The sequence below is a fragment of the Eublepharis macularius genome, chromosome 14 (genome assembly GCF_028583425.1).
Source record: "Eublepharis macularius isolate TG4126 chromosome 14, MPM_Emac_v1.0, whole genome shotgun sequence".
Classification (NCBI taxonomy): Eukaryota; Metazoa; Chordata; class Lepidosauria; order Squamata; family Eublepharidae; genus Eublepharis; species Eublepharis macularius.
In genome coordinates, this window is record NC_072803.1 from 14,082,574 (window position 1) to 14,102,021 (window position 19,448).

Below are 19,448 nucleotides of genomic sequence, written 5' to 3' on the forward strand. Positions count from 1 at the left end.
CCCCAAATCTTCAGGAATTTCTCAACCCAGAGTTGGCAACCCTACAGGACTGATGAGCAAGCAGTGGCTGGTCTGCCATGCAATAGATGAAATACCAGAAGTAATTCAACTCCTTCTCTTGCACAAGGAGATATGTCTGATCCTCTGAGAAGGGGCTATGCTTAGTAGCTTCTCTTCTTCAGAGAAACATAAATATCAGCAGTAATTCAGTTCTTTCTCCAGCACAGACAAATCTGTCTCTGACTCATTGGTAACACACAAGCTTTGCACATAGAGAACTCTTGGTTCAATGGCTCGAATTGCCACTTAACAAGGCCACAGATGTTGTGGAAAATTCATGTATGTGGGTATATTTTTACAGTCTCTATTTCTCCCCCATGAGAACCCAAAACATCTTCAATTTTTCTTTTCTCCAGTTTTATCCTTGGAACAACAACCCTGTAACGTATGTTAGGCTGACTGTGACTGGCCCAAGATTACTTAACAAGCTTCCATGGCAGCGTGGGAATTTGAACCAGGGTGTTCCATAACCTAGCCCAACACCGTAACCACTACCACTTTTGCTAGATGGCTGCCCAAGACCCTGGAAAACTGCTGCCAAATACTGAGCTCGTCAGATAAATAGTCTGACTTGGAATAAGATAGCTGTATGTTGTTGGTTTTAGTAATAACATTGTTCTTATTTGATAAGGGCTGTGGCTGGGAGATACAGCACCCACTTTGCATGCAGAAAGCCTCAGGCGCAGTTTGTGGGGTTGCCAACTGCAGCTTAGGGAATCCCTGGAGATTTGGGGGCAGTGTTTGGGAAGGGCAGCTTTTGGGAAGGGAATGGAGCTCAGGAGGTATCTGATGTCATAGAATCCAACCTTCAAAGCAACTGTTTCCTTCCTGTGGAACTGAGCTCTGGGTAGGATGAAGAGCAGGGGGAATTCCAGGAGACCTCCAGACCCCTCCTATAGGTTGGCAACCCTAAGCCCCCTGGCATCTCAGGTTCAAGGATCTCCCAGGTAGCACCTGTTCAGAAAGAGCTGAGACTGTGGAAAAGCACAGGCAGGCAGGACTGAAAATACAGAGCAGAGAGGCAATAAAAGAACCAGTGCTCTGTCTCAGAATCGGCTAGCATGACTATCTGGTATATTTTTATCCCAGCCTTCCTTCAAAGGGCTTAAGGTAGCCTATATCCTTCTTCCTTCCTCACAACAACCCCAGGAGGTAGGTGAGGCTGAGTGACTGGCCCAAGGTCAGGCAGTGAATTTCATTGGCTGTGTGGAGATTTGCAAAAATCCACTCTTCTAAAGATATTATTTAAAATAAGCAGCTTTATTCCACACATGGTGTGGGGAAGGGTGCTTCTGAGCATACTAAACAGAGACCGTTTCCACACACGTTGAATAATGCACTTTCAACGCACTTTAGTTATCCTTTAGAAGTGGATTTTTTGTTCCACACATGGAAAATCAGTTATAAATGTTCACCAAAGTGTATTGAAAGTGGATTATCCAATGTGTGTGGAAGCAGCCAGAGAAAGGAGGAAAAGACATCTCTACTCTGCCAGGATCTGGGAGACCCAGGTTCGAATCCCCACTCTGCCATGAAAGCTTGGTTCAGTCACACACAGTCAGCTTAATCTACCTGACAAGGTTGTTGTGAGAATAAAATGGAAGTGAGGAGAATGACGTAAGACATTTCAAGGAAGGCATTGACAATGTCTTTCCCACCCTACAACCAATATATTTAGCAACTAGAGACTGGATTCTTTAGAGTATGGTAACTGCCTGAATTCCAGATTCCCTGCTAATCTCTATGCTGTGAGATAAACAACAGATTGGAACAATTACTGTAAAACAAACTGCTGGGTAAACCTGCTGTGGTGTAGTGATTAGAATGTCAACTATGATCTAGGAGACCCAGGTTCGAATCCCCACTCTGCAGTGGAAGCTTGCTGGGTGACCTTGGTCCAGTCACGCACTCTCCACCTAGCTTACCTCACAGGGTTGTTGTGAGGATAAAATGAAGAAGGGAAGGATGTCCTAAGCCACGTTGGCTCACCATTGGGAAGAAAAGCAGGGTCTAAAATGAAGCAAGTTTCTGTGTCATGGAAATCTAGCTCATCTTTAAAGTGCTACTGAACTTGAATCTTGCTCCGCTATTACAGTCCAGCCCAGACAAGCCGGCTTTGACTCACCTGAAACTATGCTCTTTAATACGTCATTCTTAGAATTGCTTATGCAATTTCTATTTCAGCACACCTTTGTACTGGATTTCTGCTGCCTTTATACCTTTGCAAATTTGCATTTACATACCCTATTATGTTGTTTATCGAAAGGTCTTTGAAACCGACGGTACCGACTCACGCTGGGTAATCCGCCTTGCGTCTCAGTGAGAAAGGCGGACTATAAATAACCTAAATTTTTTAAAGTAAATGAAATTTGGGATCCCATCGAGGAGACAGGCGGGGATGTAAATCAAGTCAATCGCATAACACAGTAGCGGAAGGAGGACCTTGCGATGCAACAAGCGCAGGACGGAACTTTCTCGTTGCTCGGCCGGACTGTGCGCTCTGGCGAGCGCTAGATGGCACTGAAGGAAATCGCAGACCCGGCGCGCCTCGCTCAGCGCTCGCCTCTCCTTAGCAGAGAGACCCAGGAAGAGCTCGGCCGACACCTGCCGCGGGCTCTCTCGGCCGGAGCCGGGGAGGAGCGGCTCTCGGAACGGACGCGGCTCTAGGCAGAGGCGGGCGCAGAGCCACGGCGCCTTTGGAGAGCCCGAAAGGGGCCCGTGGCGCAGTTGGCCGGCTGGAGGCTAGAAGCGGGCGTCGCTGCGCGGTGCCAGGTTTGCAAGGAAGGCAGTCGGGGGGCTTGCAAGCCCCGGGGAGGCAAGGGGTAGAGGAGTGAGTTAGGGGAGTTGATCCTTCGCTGCTTTCCGCAGAAGCCCGTTTTGGATGCTCCCAGTCCTTCCACTGCGTCTTTCCCCCAGATGGACGGCTCTGTAATGATTTAATGCAAACCCTCGCTGGTGGGAAAAGGCAGGCGACGAACCACTTTTTGCAAAAAGTTATTTTATGTATTTTTAAAAAGTCATGTGAACTCCGGCTTTATTTAGAAACGATGAGCTCTTTGCTCCGTTAAAGGATGGGGGTGGGGGGTGGGGGTCAGAAGATGTTAAAAGTCCCGGAGCATGTTAAAAGTGCGAGATGTTAAAAGCACAAGTCAGAAGATGCTGAAAGCGCAAGAGCCGGGGGCTAGCTTAAGCAGCATGGTGGGAAGCAGGAAGCTGATGGCCTTCGGGGCGGTGCTGGGCTGGCTGCTGGTTGTCCACTTGCTAGTGAACGTTTGGCTGCTCTGCATCCTCTCCGGCTTGTTGGCGGTGCTGGGCGGATGGCTCGGTTCCCAGGCGGTGATCGGAACCAGCAACCAAGTCCATCTAGAGCGGTTCCTCCTCCCAGAAAGCTACCCCCCCAACCCAGATGCAGAAAAACAGCTGGATGAGGAGATCGACAGCATGATATGGAAAATCATCCGGGATTTTGTGTCGTCTTGGTACCGAGCCGTGAGCAGCGAGCAGAGCTTTGAGCGTGAGGTTCAGAAGGCGATGCTGGGTCTGGCCCAAGAGCTTAAGAGGAGGTTGGCCTTGGTAGACAAGCCAGCTTTGACCCAGAAGGTGCTCCTGCTTGGCGGTTGCCACCTGCAGACTTACAAGAAAGCCCGAGAAAAACTGGCAGCCGCGAGAAGCTCGGATGACCCACTTCAAAGAGCCAGCCGGCTTTGGCACGAGTACTGTGAATTGTCAGCCCCCCACATTGCAGTTCAGAGCCCCGCCAATGAGGTAGACTACGCCCGGCGCATTGTGAGCCTGCTGCTGCGTGTGTTGGTGCCCAAGCCACACTTGGAAACGAGGACTGGGCGCTTTGTGGTGGTGGAGCTCGTGACGTGCAATGTGCTCTTGCCCATGATCAACAAGATGGCGGACCCCGACTGGCTCAACCTACTGCTGATTGGGATCTTCTCCAAAACTGGTGGGAAAGCAGCAGAAGGAAAAGAGGAGAAGGTAGGGTTGTCTCCGGTTCCGGCCATTTCCCCATCCCAGCCTGTGGTGCCCAGCTCATTGCCGCTGCCGTTTCCATTGGAAGCTATCCCGGAGGTGCGGATGTTGTCTCCGAGGGGCTCTGAATCGTCAATCTATGATACGATGGATGCTCTGGAGTATCATCAACTGGAAGGGAAAGAACTCATCAGTAGAGAGCTCAGTGCAGACATGAATGGAAGGAGAGCCAGCAGCACATCTGCGTCCTGCCTTCAGCCGGACCCTCTGGGGTCCTTTTTCCCCTGTGAGGACTTAGAAATTGAGTCCCCCATGTTGGACGTAGGAAGGGACTCTGGCTCCGTGGTCCTCATGTCTGCAGAAGAATTCCTCACAGACTCCCTCACTGCTATGGAGGGCCCTGACCGCCTAGACCAGGACAATGGTGTGGGAGTCAAAAACAGGTTCCTCGACGACGGTCCCGGCTGCAGCTCAGAATCCCACTTCCGGAGCCCTTCCCTAAGCCCATGCCCTGACATCCAGATTGAGCCAGCAGTGGAGAAGGAGGAGACCTTAGCTTCCCTGACAGCGCTTTTGGAGAGCTCACAGAAGTGTTTCTTGAGCCGACCGTCCTACTTGGACAAAGACTTGGTGTCTTCTGAAGGCCTGGCCCCCAGCCCTCAGGATCTGCCGAGCTTGCTATCTTCCTCTCCCACCGCTCCCATGGGAACCTTCAGCTTTGAGCCACTAAGTAGCCCAGATGGTCCCGTCATCATCCAGAACCTGAGAATAACAGGCACCATCACCGCCCGAGAGCACAGCGGAACAGGGTTCCACCCATACACCTTGTATACAGTCAAGGTAACCCAGTAGTTCTTCTGTTCATGTTGTGAATGGGGAGGCAGGTGGTTAAGCACATTCTACCTTATCAATATGATATGGATTGTTGGTGTCATTTTTAAAGCAGTGATACTCATTCAGTGGCTCTTCTACGTGCCATTTGTGGCTGTTCTGAGCACTGTTTCCCAGTGTGGAAAAGTGGGCAAGACCCTTGCCTGCTGGGGCTTGCAGTTGGCAAGTGGTTTCCACTTTGAACAGGTAAGCTGTGAGCCTCCCTGAGGTGGAGGCAGCATGTCAAGATGGAAGTAAATGTATCTCCTTTGGCTAGCGGTAATTGTGAGTGTGGCTTTCCGTGAGCTGTGGCACGAGAACCACTATTTGAAGTGGCATTCAGTAGTTCTTCTGAACTCCTGGGCCTTCTTGGGCCTTTTTAGAGCTGCTGTAGCAAAGTGGTTAAGTGGTTGGCTTGCGAATCAGCACTCTGCTGGTTTGACTCCCGTTCCGCTCAGCCCCAGCTCCGCAGCTGTATTGTGCAGTTAATAACAACATTGACTTTGTTGATTGCACTGAATGAGAACTATTCTGTCCAGAATGGTGGTATATAAGCATACAGTTACTGTTGTTGTTGTTGTTCTACAATTTTTGGTAACACAGTAGAAAGTTATTTGCATTTCAGGGCTGAATAGTGAATTATCTCCTTTTTCTTTGACAGTATGAGACAACGTTAGATAGTGAAAACACTAGCAGTCTCCAGCAGGTGGCGTACCATACGGTGAACAGGCGATATCGAGAATTCTTGAATTTGCAAACTCGATTGGAGGAGAAGCCGGATCTCCGGAAATTCATTAAAAGTTAGTAACAAATCTTGCTTATTTCTACCTTCTTGGCAGGTAGTTCTGTTTGATTCAGCCACATGCAAACAAGAAAGGATGGTAGGAAGTGCCTTTCTTTAGTAGAATTAATCGGCCCCAAGCGAGGAGGCAGTCTGAAAAATAATTTTAAATATATACATAGGGTAAACTGTTATTTGTTTCTAGTCTTCCCATCTTGCCCAGAAAAAAAGTTGTAGAATTTATCTGAATAATGGAAATAAAACCAATTGCACAGCTGATATTAAAATACAATTAATATAAAACAAACACATAAATATATCTTACTGATCAGTAACAACATTTTGGAGCCTTTAATTTTTTTTACAGTCTGCTTCTAGCCTAAGGACTGTTTTACAAGGATCATTTTAAGCAGCTAAGCTTTTTTAAAGCTTAAAACAACATAGTTTAGACATTGTAGCCATGATATTCCTCCTGATCTGCCTTCCCTGGCCTCACATACAAGTTTCTGAGGCTAACACATTTTTATTTTATTTAGGAAATGAGAGTGGCAAGAATAATATTTTTGGCCTATTATTGTGCATAGAACTGTGGCAAGAGATGCTGAGACCCAGCGCCACACAGCATCTAGGGTTCAGTTGAATGCTGCCAAGCATTGGAAATGTGCATGTCTTCCCAAACTGAAAGCTGTCCGTTTTTTCCTTTTTTTTTAAGACCAAGGGGAGTGCAACCTTTCTTTTAAAACAATAACCTTTTCTTGCACAATTGTAAACCGTACACAGACAGGGAAGGGGAGATCACTCCCTATCCCAGCCGCCATGCATTGATTGGCTCTGTGTTCTCTGAATCTATGCAAATACACATTGACGGTACATCTACAAAGGATATGGTGACCCTGTTAAAACACTTGGAATAATCTTTGTGATAAAAATTGCCCTGGTTGCCTTTTTGGGGGCAGAACGTGCAGAGAAAGGGCCTCAACATCTCTGTCCTTTTAGGATAGAGTCGTATTATTCAGCAGTGTTCCCAAAATACAGCCATGTACCACTTCCGTTTTTCATTCTGTGTACAGCACACCACTTAATGCTCGGATCCTTTCTTCTCCTTAAAAAAAGAGAGTGTTTGGGGCAGAATCCTTAAGAGTCCAGTCTGGTGATGTGGGCTTACCCGGTCCTAGTAAAGGCTTTGAGATCAGCATAACTAAGAGAACAGTCTCCATTTCTGTGCTCCATCTTGAATGTTAAGATTGACCGGGAACGCTCTGAAGTATGCTGTCTCCCTAAAATCAGGCCGTGAAGGCACTTCAAGAGGTGTTCTGCCCGGCTCGACTATGAAATGAAATTTCTTTTCCTAAAAACTCACCAGAGGCTGCACCTGTCCCACTTCTGGCAACAGCGTAAGACCTTTTCATTCGAATTGGCATTGTGCACCCAGAGATGAGGTAGAACAATTAACATATTGTTAGCTACCTGATGGGGTGGGCTCTTGGTCTAAATGAATAAATAATTCTGTACACAGAGACAATTGCAAGATAATCGACTGAACAGGGTGTAACATTATTGCCAGTAAAAATGGAATTTGAACACGTGCTTACCAAAACACAGTGGGTCAGCTGGGAATAACGCTTAAGATGTCCACACCTATCCCCTTCCATTTCCTAACTATAGGCTCCCACATAGAATTCCACTCGGGGGCATTGGAGGGGATTTTTGCCAGTTTCCCCTTCGTATGCCAAACCTCTGATTCCCCCAGGCTATCCCTCTTGATCACCATTGGGGGGTGCATTCTGGACAACAGCAGGAGAATGGAGTCAGGAGGGCATGGTTTTGTGGAAATTTATGGAAATTTTAGGTGGGATTCAAGCAATACATTCTTATCCCCCCTTTCTTCCAAGATGTTCAGGGTGGGGTATACAGTTCCCTCCACTCTTTTGTCCTCACAACAGCCCTGTGAGATGGACTGATCCAAGCTCACTCAGAGTGTTTCATCACTGAATGGGGACTTGAACCTAAGTATCCTAGATGGTAGTACAACACTCTCAACTACACCTCACTGAGGGGAAAAAATGTCTTTCATTAAGATTGTTAAAAATGGTGTAAGATTACTCCACAACAACCATGGTGTAAGATTAGTTTACATGTTTTTTTCCCCCCAGATGTGAAAGGTCCAAAGAAGCTCTTTCCTGAACTTCCTTTTGGCAACATGGATACAGAGAAAGTGGAAGCCAGAAAAAGTCTCCTGGAGTCATTCCTGAAGGTTGGGGGCTCTTCTTTCCTCTCCATTTAAGAACTGCAGCAGCTTTTCAAGATTCTTGTGCTTCACAAAGTATCATTATGTCTAGAAGTCCACTTTGTTCCACTTTGCTAGAAGGTGTTGAAACGTGGAATGAGAATTTTTTAATTAAAGACCAGCAGGCCTAGCTATATTCTTAGACCACTTCCCTCTTGTTCATTGGGAATGTTTAATCTGTTTAAATCCTTTCCTAAGCAAAGCTTCTCTTCTCCTGCACTATTAGCCTTAGGCACTAGTTCTTTTCCAACATGTTCGGCTGTGGTGTAACTGAAGCATGAATTATTCTCTTCAAAGCTCCTCGTCATACAGTCTCATCACCATTTGTTAATTGGTGTGTGTGTTGTAATGTCTGTTGATTCCCTTAAAGCAATAAGGAATTCATGTTTGCATTTTATGAAAAAAGAAAAATGAAATCTAAATTAACAGAATTTGTGGGGGGGCGGTGGGGGGGAAGCTTGGTAGAGGTAATAGAGAGATGAAGGCCTGAATCCTATTTTAATTTAATTTAATTTAATTTATTATATTTATATTCCGCCCTCCCTGCTTTCGCAGGCTCAGGGCGGAAGCCTTCCTCCAGCTTAAGGACCTTTCTTCCAATTTTGAAGAGCCGCTTAAGTTGTAGGAAAGCTGCTCAGGTGGGAGGAAGGCTTCAGACTTGGTTGAGTGGTAAGATACTGGCTGCTGTTTCTGAACAGGATATGGCAGAGGCGGGCAACTTAGAAAGCATCAGGGAGTCCGCTGTGTTGTTAACTGTCTTCAAGGTGCACTTCCAGATTATTTGGGGCAGTGGCGCTGCTGAATTGGTGCTTGAAAAGGACTTTCTACAGGGGTGGTGGGATTTCCAAAAGTTCTTGCACACTAGCTTTAAAAAAATGTGGGGGATAATACCTGGGGAGGGATGAGTCTGTTCAGGAACGAAAATCAGAAATACATGATTGAGAGAATGTCGTCACTAGGGATGTGCAATTTGGGTATCCGATTCAGGATAAATACCCAAATTGAACTCGATTTGTAAAGATTTGAGATTTCTGAATTGGGCCCAGCATTGGGGGCCCGATTTGGGAATCCTGAATCAAAGCTTTCTGAAGCGATTCAGATAGCCTCGGAAAGCTTCGGGGCATTTAAACCTAGCGCCCTTGCTGCAGCTAACTGGCGGGCTCTGCCAGTTAGTTGGAGCAAGGTCAGATGATTTAAAGATTCAAGTGCCCTCCGTGCTGCTTGCAAGCGGCAGGGGGCACTTTAACCCCCCTTGCTCCTGCTGACTAGCGGTTCTGCCTGTCAGCTGGAGCAAGGGGATGTTAAAGTTTAAAGCACCCCCCGTGCCGCTTGCAAGTGGCACAGGGGGCTCTTTAAGTTTGCAGGGCCCGCAGAGCACCCGGCCAGGCTGACTGCCATGAGCTGCGCTCACCCGATCCATGGCCCGCCGCCTTCTGCCTGCACTGCCCGCAAGGGCTGTGGGTGTGGCAGGCCCAGTACACACTGGCCAGGGCGAGCTGTGACCCAGCTGATCTGTGGCCTGCTGCCTCCCGCCCACATTGCCTGCAAGGGCTGCGGGTGGGCACAGCAGACTCGGTGCCCGTGGTCCCAGCCGGATTCCTTCGCGGTGCTGTCTGAGAGAGCCAAGGGGTGGGTGCCTGTGGTCCCAGCTGAGCTGGGGCCCGCTGTCGCCGTAGGGCACCAGGCCCACAGAACTCCACTGAGCCACGCCTGCTGCCACGGTCACCAGCCTCACAGACCGCGCCACCAGCAAGGTGCAGGGCAGTGCCTGCCAGTCAGCTGGAGCAAGGGTACAAACTTAAAGTGCCCCCTGCCACTTGCAAGCAGCACAGGGGAGCGCTTTAAACTTTAACCCTCCCCCCCCGTCCTTGCTCCAGCTGCCTAGCAGTGCTGCCAGTCAGCTGGAGCAATGGCAGGGGGTTTAAAGTTTAAAGTGGCACCTCCTCCAGTGCCCAGCTGGTCGGGGGAAGGGGTGCTGGGCTGAGACAAAACTTTCCTGGCTTTTTCACTTCGGTATGCTCCAAATCTTTATGGAGCATACCGATGCGGTTAAAATACCCAAATCATGGAGTGGCTTGCCGCTTTGGGATTCGAGTTATTCTGGATTGTTTTCCCACTTCAGGGAAACCCGAAGTGGGAAACCCAAAGCGGAAAACCTTGCACACCCCTAGGCGTCACTCAGTACTGAGCAAAAAACTTAAGAGTAGAAACTTCTGCAGTAGGGAAATGGGTTTGGTTTGGTTATGCAGTTGAGCAGTGCAGTTGAGCAGAATTTCGGGATTGTCTTTCCCTCTAGACAGTGTTAAAAATATCTGTAGCTAACCTTCCTTCAAGTGAAGCCCGGTGTGCCCTTGAACTAATTTTTTGTGGTTGTTTTCAGCAACTGTGTGCCATCCCTGAGATTACAAACAGTGAAGAGATGCAGGAATTCCTGGCCCTGAACACAGATGCCAGGATTGCGTTTGTAAAGAAGCCCTTTGTGGTGTCCAGGATTGATAAGGTAGCGCATTCAGTCCTGCCACTTCTATCACTTTCTATCCTTACAGAGAATTCAAACCTTTAGGGTAGGGCCACGGTTCAGTGGTAGAACATTTGCTTTGCATTCAGAAGGTTCCGAGTTCAGTCCCTGGCCTATCCAGTTAAAAGAATTGGACAAAGAGATGTGAACTCTTTTCTTTTCTTCTTCTTCTTTTTAATAATATTTTTTATTGTTTTCCAGCACGCGTGCGCGCATGCACACACATTCTTTATCTCTTATATTTCATCTTATTACATCAGTTGTGAGTTCTATTATGTCATTATACAGTTAATCTTAAGAGATGTGAACTCTTTTCAGGGGGGAATTAAAAAAATGGGAAATAATCCCCCCCTTACCCCCCCCAGGACTTTCCCCCCAAGGAAATTTGGAGAACACTGAAAAGAGATCTGCGTCTTTTATTTTATAAAGTTTAACTTAATATTCGAATATGCTGGCAGTCCTACCTATTCTTCTGACTCTATGAGAGAATTTCTGTCCAAATAATACACTTTCAATGCCATCCTAAGCCGAGTTGCACCCTTCTACAGCCATTGAAGTCCATGGGCTTAGAAAGATGTAAGTCTGCTTAGGATGGCATTCTTTCTTCTTTTTTTTTTTTACTACAGAATTTGTTTTCTATCTTCTCCCCTGCCCATCCCTCTGAGATGGCAAAAATTAAAGATACATGTGCAATGGTAATATGGAGTTCAGCAGTCTGCAACTTTTTCTCAAGTATTGGATATTCTTGTGTAATTTTTGTCATAGAATACAAAGACATCTATCATTTTAAATTCCATACATATCCAAAATGGCACAATTTTAGATGCTAAAGGAAGTTAAAAAAATGATGCATTTTATGTTGTTGAATCAATAGAAGCAATTAAGATTTCATAGGAAAGTAAGCATTGCACATATTTTAATATCCATTTTTTTGCCAAGAAACAAGAAGAAAAGAAATGCCTCCTCCCAACACACCTTTGGGATTCAAAATTTCTGGAAATGTACGTTTCCAACCAGATAGTAGGTGATGTGAAAGATTCCTGTTTGAGACCTTGGGTCCTCCAACAAAGCAACTGGTTCCCGCCCTCCCCCCTGGCCTCTTCAGGTTGGGAAAACATCAGAAGGGAAAAGGCAAGAAGTCCTTCCTCTTTTCACACCCTTGGAAATGGAGTCCCCTCCCCAGGGGTCTTGCTGCTGAGTGAAAATCAGGTTGGGGAACCAGGATGCAGGCAAAACAAAACGTGGCACTTAGCCATTAGGCCCTCTGCTCACTCGACTCTCTTCCTGAGAGGAAAATGTAATGCAATTCACATAGTAAGGGTAAGGGGTGGGGGCATGGCTAGGAGGTAGAACATCTGCCTTGCATGCAGGTCCTAGGTTCAATTTCTGGCATCTCCAGTTATAGAAATCCATTAGGAGTTGATGTGAGAGTTCTATTCATGAGAGAGCTGCTGCCAGTTGGAGTAGACAGCACCAATCTTGACTGACTCAGTCGGAGACAGTTTCCGGTGAGCTCCAGTGAGGGCAAAACCTCCACCAGCTTTGATTAGCCTTCCCACTACGAACAAGGACTGTATTCACCATTCCACACCAGCCTTCTGCGGGACACCTGTGCTATACAGGACGGCAGAGGTCGCAGGAGGAGATGGCAAGGCTTAACGGAGCAAACTTCTGAGCTGCTGGGTTATTGTAGCCGTAAACCTGCTGTCAAGAAGCACTTGGCTCCTTCTGGATGTTAGGAGGTCCCAAACATGAGGTGAAAGGGGCACAGAATGAATCTTGGGGGGGGGGGTCTGTGGTGGCTCTTGGTGTGTCTCATAATAAGGATTTATTTGGTTAGTGATTTTCTTAAGATCCCCCTGATCTCTGTGGAGCAGATACTCCAGCCCTGGGCCTTCCCTGTGATCTCTTTCAGATTGTGATGAACGCCATTGTGGACACCCTAAAGACGGCCTTTCCCAGATCTGAGCCTCAGAGCCCTACGGAAGAGCTAAGTGAGGCAGAAGTCGATGGGAAGTCCCAGAAGGCTAATAAGTAAGGGTACCCTTGAGGCTCAGGCCCAAGCTACAAGTGACGAATGGCACTTGAACGGCAAGTGAACAAACTCACGTTCAAGTGCCGTTCGTCACTTGTAGCTTGGCCCTTTGTCACTTTGTTCGGAAGTTTATCCTCTTCCCTGTGTTGGGTTCGTACCTTTGCTTGGCTCTGTGAAGCGATGGCTACTCAGTAACGTAGCAGCAGATCATGCTGTTCTGGAACTCGTTTGTATTTCACTAAGTAAAGATGGCTGTGTGTTTATGTGAGGTAACCTTTATGGGTTGCGTGACCATCGCTAATCTCACTGTGTCGAGGGGGGTGGGGTGCCCGTTAAATGCTCCCTTATCGAAAGCACAAACCCAGCCGATAAAAAGCAAGCCTGTTTCTCAGGGCTGAGCTTTTCTACTTACATTGCGATCCTAAACAGAGTTACTGCCATCTAACCCAGTTGAAAGCAGTGGGCTTAGACTGGAGTAACTCTGCATAGGATTGCAGTGTTAATGTGCTAATTTTCTGCATTCAGGGAATGGGAGGGAAAAGCCGTTCAGCCGTCATCATCCTGCTGCAGCCTAAGGTGGTAGAATCCAGGCATGTTTTTACTATTTGACTCAGCTCCATGCATAAATTTGCATTCACAGATTGTGAAAAAATGAATCATATGAGATTGTTCTTTGCTCTGATGGGCCCAGGGCTAACGCTGTTTTTAACCTGAGCATTGTGTGTTCTTCAAAGGTCAGCAGCTGTGTGAGCCAGCAAATACTTAGCATTGTTTATGCAGAAGAACAGCCGGCTGGTACCGTACATGTTAAATATTTGCTGTTTCTATAGGTGACCAGATCCATTTGGCCTGGTCAGGGATTCTTGGTTGGAACATGGTGAACTGCCGTGCTTGTATCCATATCCTGGACTTTGTTCTTGGAACAAGATTTCACCTCATTAAAGTGATCAAATAAACAAAGCAGAATCTGGTGTATGCTTTTTAAAAAAAAATACCTTGGCTGGAAATGACATTCTTTAGCAATAAACAGATTTTTTACTTTGTCTGAGAAGCCAGAAGACCTTTCCTAATTACTCCAGCATCTCTCTGCTTGTAGATGCCACAGAGGGAATTTTGCGATTTTGGTTTGCAGCCTGATCCTATGTATGTTTGGAAGCAAATCTTGCCAAAGTTCAATGAGACTTACTTCCTAGTAAGCACACCAGAACGTAGTTGGGCTGTCTTCTTCCTAAAGGGCATTTCCAGTGCAGAATAAAAAACATTGAATCCAAGATGCTGAATGTTTGCACAAAGGTTGCCTCCTTTCATCCCGTACTTGTGGACTCTCTGGAAGAATGTAACCAATCCCTGTTGGAAATATGATACTGGATTTAATAGTCCCTTGGTCTGATGCATCAGGATTGCTTTTATGTGTTTGCTTGAAGAGCTAGAGATGCATGAAATGCTCCTGAGACATTGCAATGATCTTTTCTCAATTCTTGTTCCTTCCTTCAATGTTCTAAGAAATACCCTCAAAAATTGCTTTGGTTCGGCCTTCAGGTTGCTTCAATTCGCTCTTCAGCCTGGTTCACGGACAAGTTTATTAATTGCTATCTGACATGACAAAGGACAACTCACATGACAACAACTTACATGCATGTACAGGTGTAGCTCCTCCCAACTTTCATATCACTTCATTACAGCTCTCATGGTGTGTGTTTTCAGTTCATGCCTTCAGCAGCTCATCTTCCAGTATTCAGAAACTAAACAGTTCCATGTCTATACAAGCGCTTTCAGAGGAGAATAGCAGGTGATAAATGTAATAAACATATTTCTCTGAAATGTTTTTGGGGGTTCTCTTCCACAGGCCTAGGCTGAGGTTCACATCTAGTAAAATTGCTCCAGTTTTGAATGTGGCTGGAACACAAGAGAAGGTCATCTACTCCCTGAGGGACGGCACTTCTGTAAGTTTTTATTCCCCTCTCTGATGAAAACTGAATGGGGTCTTGGGCTTGAGGTATCCCAGTAGAGGCTTTTTATGTTTCTTTTTGATACCTTTGTGAACTGTATGGGTGTCTCCACATGTCCTTAAAGGGACGGCCCACTCACTGAACATTGGCAGCTTTTCCCCTTGACTCCAGACATCTCCATTTTCAAAACGGTTGCAGGCTGTTTGGTTGCTGTTTTTTCAGCACCTTTTCTGGGAGCTCAGGAAAGTACAATAGTGGGGCTATTAGTGGAATAGTAGGGTTCCTAATTCTGGTAGCATCACCCAAATCTGTCCCTGAATCACTGGAGAATGTGGCAGCTTTTCTAGGGCCAGTTTGCCTCTGATTTGCTCGAGGGCTGCTGGGAAGCTGATGTGCTGCTGCTTGTCTTTTAGGCGGCTGAGGGTTTGTCCCTGGCGAGAATGGAGTCCTTCATTCAGAAGCAGGAGAAACTTCTGGAAGCAATGCTTAAAGAAGGCCTGGAGAGTGAGGGAAATGAAGCGCTCGGCTATTCAGCCAATCAAGACGTGAATCCTACGGAGGAGTTGCGGCAGCCCGCTGAGGTCAGCGACGATCCTGGTGAGCTTCATTTTTTTTTAATTTATTTAATTGATTTACTTTATTTATACTCCACCTTTCTCTCCAGTAAGGATCTTAGGTGGCTTACACAATTCTCCTCTCCTCCATTTTATTCCCACAACAATCCTATGGCGTATGTAAGGCTAAGTGTGCGACTGGCTCAGGTCACCCCGGCAGCTTCCAGGGCAGAGTGGAGACTTGAACCCAGGCCTCCCAGATCCTTGCCTGACACTCCAACATGATGCTGGCTTTAATTTCTGCTTCAAAGGCTTGGTTTGTCTTTCTCCACGTTGCCTGCATCTCCTCACATCCTCCTGTCTCTGCTTAGGCCTGGCTCTCACGTGCAAGGGAAGGAGGTGGCAGAATAAGTCTGCTGGGGACGGGGGGTCCAGTTTTGGATATTCCTTTCCACAGGGAAAAAAAATCCATGTCAATTAAAAAACTAGCAAATTCTACCCCACCCTGTCTCCACTGTTCGCTATGCTGATTTTCTGTTTGCAGGAAGTTTTTAACGTAGGGAAACATTCCAAAACGTGACCCTTCACCTGCAATGGTCCAGTCAGTCCCTCTAACTCATTTCTATCCTGCCCTTTCTTCAAGGAGCTCAAGGCAGTGTGTATGCCCCCCCCTTGTCTTCCAGGAAGGTTAAACGGTGTGTGTGACGGGCCCCACAGTTACTCAGCAAGCTCCACATCAGTGTGGGGTATGAACACAATAACAAAATGGATAGTGGTATCTGTTGTGGTTGGGTATACATCACAAAGGAAATCCTAGGAGCTGTAGCTTGGTGAACAGGGTTAGGAATCACTAGCAGAATTCTCTTGTCAAACTACAGTTTCCAGGATTCCTTGGGGACAGTTTCAGGTTGGTAGCCATGTTGAACTGCAGTAGAACAACAGGAATCAAGTCCAGTGGCACCATGGAGACCAACAAGATTCTCAGGGTCAAGCTACAAGTGACAAATGACACAGGTTGGACACTTGTCAGCTTCCCTCAAGTTTTGATGGGAAATGTAGGCATCCAGGTCTTGCCGCTTGGCTCTCTGACTGCTGTCCAATGGACTTTTCAACTGTCACTTGTCCAACATTCCACCAAGCTGCCTACATTTCCCATCAAAACTTGAGGGAAGCTGACAAGTGTTCAACCTGTGCCTTTTGTCACTTGTAGTTCTGCTCTGAGTCTTCCAGGTCCTGGTTAGGCACTAATTGCTACTCTACACAATCTTGTTCTTTCATCTCATTCTCTTGCATGTGTAAACCAGGATTCAAAGAGGGCAACTGTAAGCCCATTCAAACATTTATGGGTTTGTCCTGTGGCTGCTTTGCACAGCTCCACTGCTGAGTCCTGATACCACCATCAGGGGGCAGCAAAGGGACATGAATGAAAAAGATGGGGCTGTGGGGGATAAATAGCAAAAGGGAACTGTGTGTGTGCATGCAGGCACCATAGATGTGAATGGCTCAAATAGTTGTTTACTCTCCTTAAGAAACCTTGGGAACTGAACAGGTTTGGGGTGGGGGAATAGGAACAGATCTCCACTCAAACTGTGGTCTCCAATGTTCTTTGAAGGGCACCACGGTTCCTAAACTGGTGCAAAGTAGGCTGCTTCCAATTTTTGCATCCTTACGGTTTCAAGATAGAAATCCCTGTATTTGCTTTTCTTCTCCTGGATGCAAATTGGAACCCACAGGTCTTTTTAAATGCTTTGCCCTTTTAAACTTAGACAATTTTAAGCTTTATTCATTTATTTTTTGGATCAAATGTTTACGAATGCCATGAAAGAAACAAAGGAGCTGGAAGTGCAAGCAACAAACAGGCAAAACGAAAGACTTGCATTGACGATGACACCATATGGAAAAGGATGTGTTTATATTTCTCCAGTATAGACCTGACCTCAGGTTTTTTTTATTTACTTCATTTATGCTCTACCTTTCTCCACAATAGGGACCCAAAACAGCTTATATTGTTCTCCTCTCCTCCATTTTATCCTCACAACAGCCCTGTGAGGTAGGTTAGGCCGATTGTGACTGGCCCAAGAACACCCAGCAACCGTCCAGGGCAGAGTGGAGATTCAAACCTGGGACTCCCAGATCCTGTTCCAACATGAAACCATTGCACCATGCAGATAACTGGTTGCTTTTGTTCGCTGTTTTGGGGCCCCGTTTCTGAATTTCCTGTCTGCCTTCAAGCATCATATTCCCACCCTTGGATTCTTCCAGTTTCTACATTCTTCAAATTAGAACCCACATAGTGGGCTGTAGGATTGGATCAGGATCTGGGAGGCCCAGGTTCAAATCCCCACTCTGCCGTGGAAGTCTGCTGGGTGACCTTGGGCCAATCACACGCTTAGCTTTACCTACCTCACAGGGTTGTTGTGACGATGAAATGAAGAAGATTGTAAGCTGCTTGGGGTAGGAAAGTAGAGTATAAATAGTCATACAGAAGTTCTCTGCCGACCATACCCATGTAGTGATTTCACCATGCAGTGGGGAGTGGGGAGACAGTGCACTCGTTTCCGCTTCCCCTCTACGTGTACTGATTTCGGCATACACACACTGCATAGAAGATGGCTAGAGTCTCCTTCTATTGTCCCTTCTGCCCGCTTGTAATCTTCAACCTTTTCGCTTGATAGATTTTGATTTCCATGGCTGTTGTAGAGCTCAGGTGGTCCAGCCTGTCCCATCCTCTCTTGCTGTCTCACTTTCTCCCTAGCTTCAGAAAGCTTCAGCAGCCCTCGGAATTTCTCAGGCGAGCCCAGAAGGTCCGTGTCCCAAACCACCATTTATCTCCTCATCTGTGCCCCCTTGCCTCGACAGAATCGGAGACTCCGCTGGCAGACATTGCCCTGGACCTCCTTCGCCTGATCATGATGGATCATTGGAGCTGGCTGTGCACGGAGAACATGCAGAAAGTCCTCCACTTGCTCTTCGGGACTCTGATCCAAAGGTAAGGCCGTATCATCGGCTTCAAGAAGAGGGTTTGACTTGGCTGAAGAAGGAACCATCAGTCCTGGGTGGATTTTGCTTTTATTTATTTGCAGATCTCCATCCCAAAGGGATTGTATCTTTTGGGGCCCAATGAGAGCAAATGGCGAGTGGTATTTTTGCATTCAGGAGACAAGCCTGGAAATCCTGGCTACCTGATCCCTGTCTTGCTTTTAGCACTTTTTCCAACAAGACACGTGCAGGGATTTTTGTATCTTGCATGGTGTTTCAAAGAGGAGTTTGTAGGCATGCTCTAAGGTTTTCCTGCAGCTGTTCTGGAGTCTCCTATGTTCTGGTGGATACCTCCATATTTTTCTGCATCTTCCTTGTAATTAAACTACATGTGATGCCAAAGATCCATGACTGGGTCCTTAGTGTATAATTTAGCCTCAAAAACCAGCCGTGGTGGAGGGATAGATTGTACTAGGGCAGTGGTGTTTACTCTTTGCCCCCATTTGGCCAATCAAACACTACACTACAGACTCTCTGCTTTTAGCCCTGGTAGGAATTTAAAAAGACAGGCATTTAGCCTGTCTTTTTTCCACCTGACTTAAAGCAGCTTGGGGGGAAGAGGAACTGCTGTAATCAAGAAAACAGCACTAGGCGTATAGAGCTAAAATGCCTTCCCCAGTGTTGTGGCTCATCTACCTTCTTCTCCAATGACACGTTTGGGGGACCTGATTCCCAAGGTCAGGTATACTTTGGCCAACCAGTCTCACCCCAGGTGGGGTTTGGATGCTTTCACACATGTTGGATAAAGGACTTTCAATGCCCTTTAATGATCTGTGCAGAACAGGAAAATCCACTGGCAAATGATTACTAAAGTTCATTGAAAGTGCATTATCCTTTGTGTCTGAAAGCAGCTTTAGAGCCGATCTCCTTGGTTGAAATTCTGGATTTAAATGGCAGAGTGGCATTTGAGTGGCTTAGCTTCCTTGCGACAAATAGAATGGGGACTTTTGCTCCTTCGTCTGGGTTTCTTGGCAATAAAATGTATGAAGGTTAGAGTGTGCGTTTATTTTTAGAATATTTCTGTGATGCCTGTTCCGAGCCCTGCTGCTGGGATTGAGTGACTGCTTTTGGACTGGACTTTAAATCTTTGCTCAGCTGCAGAACTCACTGCAGATTCTCAACTATTCACAAACTCTCAGCCTAGCCTACCTTGAGGGATTGTTGTGATGAGCAATGGGAGGTCGTCTGTGTTTGCTGCCCAGTGCTCTGTGGAGGAAGGATGGTATATAAACATATTTAGATCCAGGAGATTAGTGTTGCAGAGCTTAACCAACTACGAATGTGTGTCCGCTCTAATTCTGTTGTGGTGTAGTGTGCATGAGTTAGAGTTGAATTCGTTCTTTTTTAATGTGAGTCGTCTGTGCCGGTTGCTGA

The 19,448-nt window shown here is 46.6% G+C and overlaps 1 protein-coding gene across 2 annotated transcripts in view; it reads left to right on the plus strand.

Moving 5' to 3' along the window:
* The first annotated feature begins 2,706 nt into the window (after positions 1-2,706).
* The window catches only part of SNX19 (sorting nexin 19), a 47,382-nt gene continuing 30,640 nt past the window's right edge, over positions 2,707-19,448 (plus strand). For both annotated transcript variants that reach the window (XM_054998550.1, XM_054998551.1), the window contains exons 1-8: positions 2,707-4,881; positions 5,573-5,711; positions 7,846-7,946; positions 10,360-10,479; positions 12,413-12,531; positions 14,379-14,475; positions 14,895-15,078; positions 17,895-18,024. In XM_054998550.1, coding sequence (XP_054854525.1) covers positions 3,178-4,881; positions 5,573-5,711; positions 7,846-7,946; positions 10,360-10,479; positions 12,413-12,531; positions 14,379-14,475; positions 14,895-15,078; positions 17,895-18,024 — 2,594 coding nt within the window. In that variant the 5' untranslated portion in view covers positions 2,707-3,177. The remainder of the gene's footprint in view (positions 4,882-5,572; positions 5,712-7,845; positions 7,947-10,359; positions 10,480-12,412; positions 12,532-14,378; positions 14,476-14,894; positions 15,079-17,894; positions 18,025-19,448) is intronic.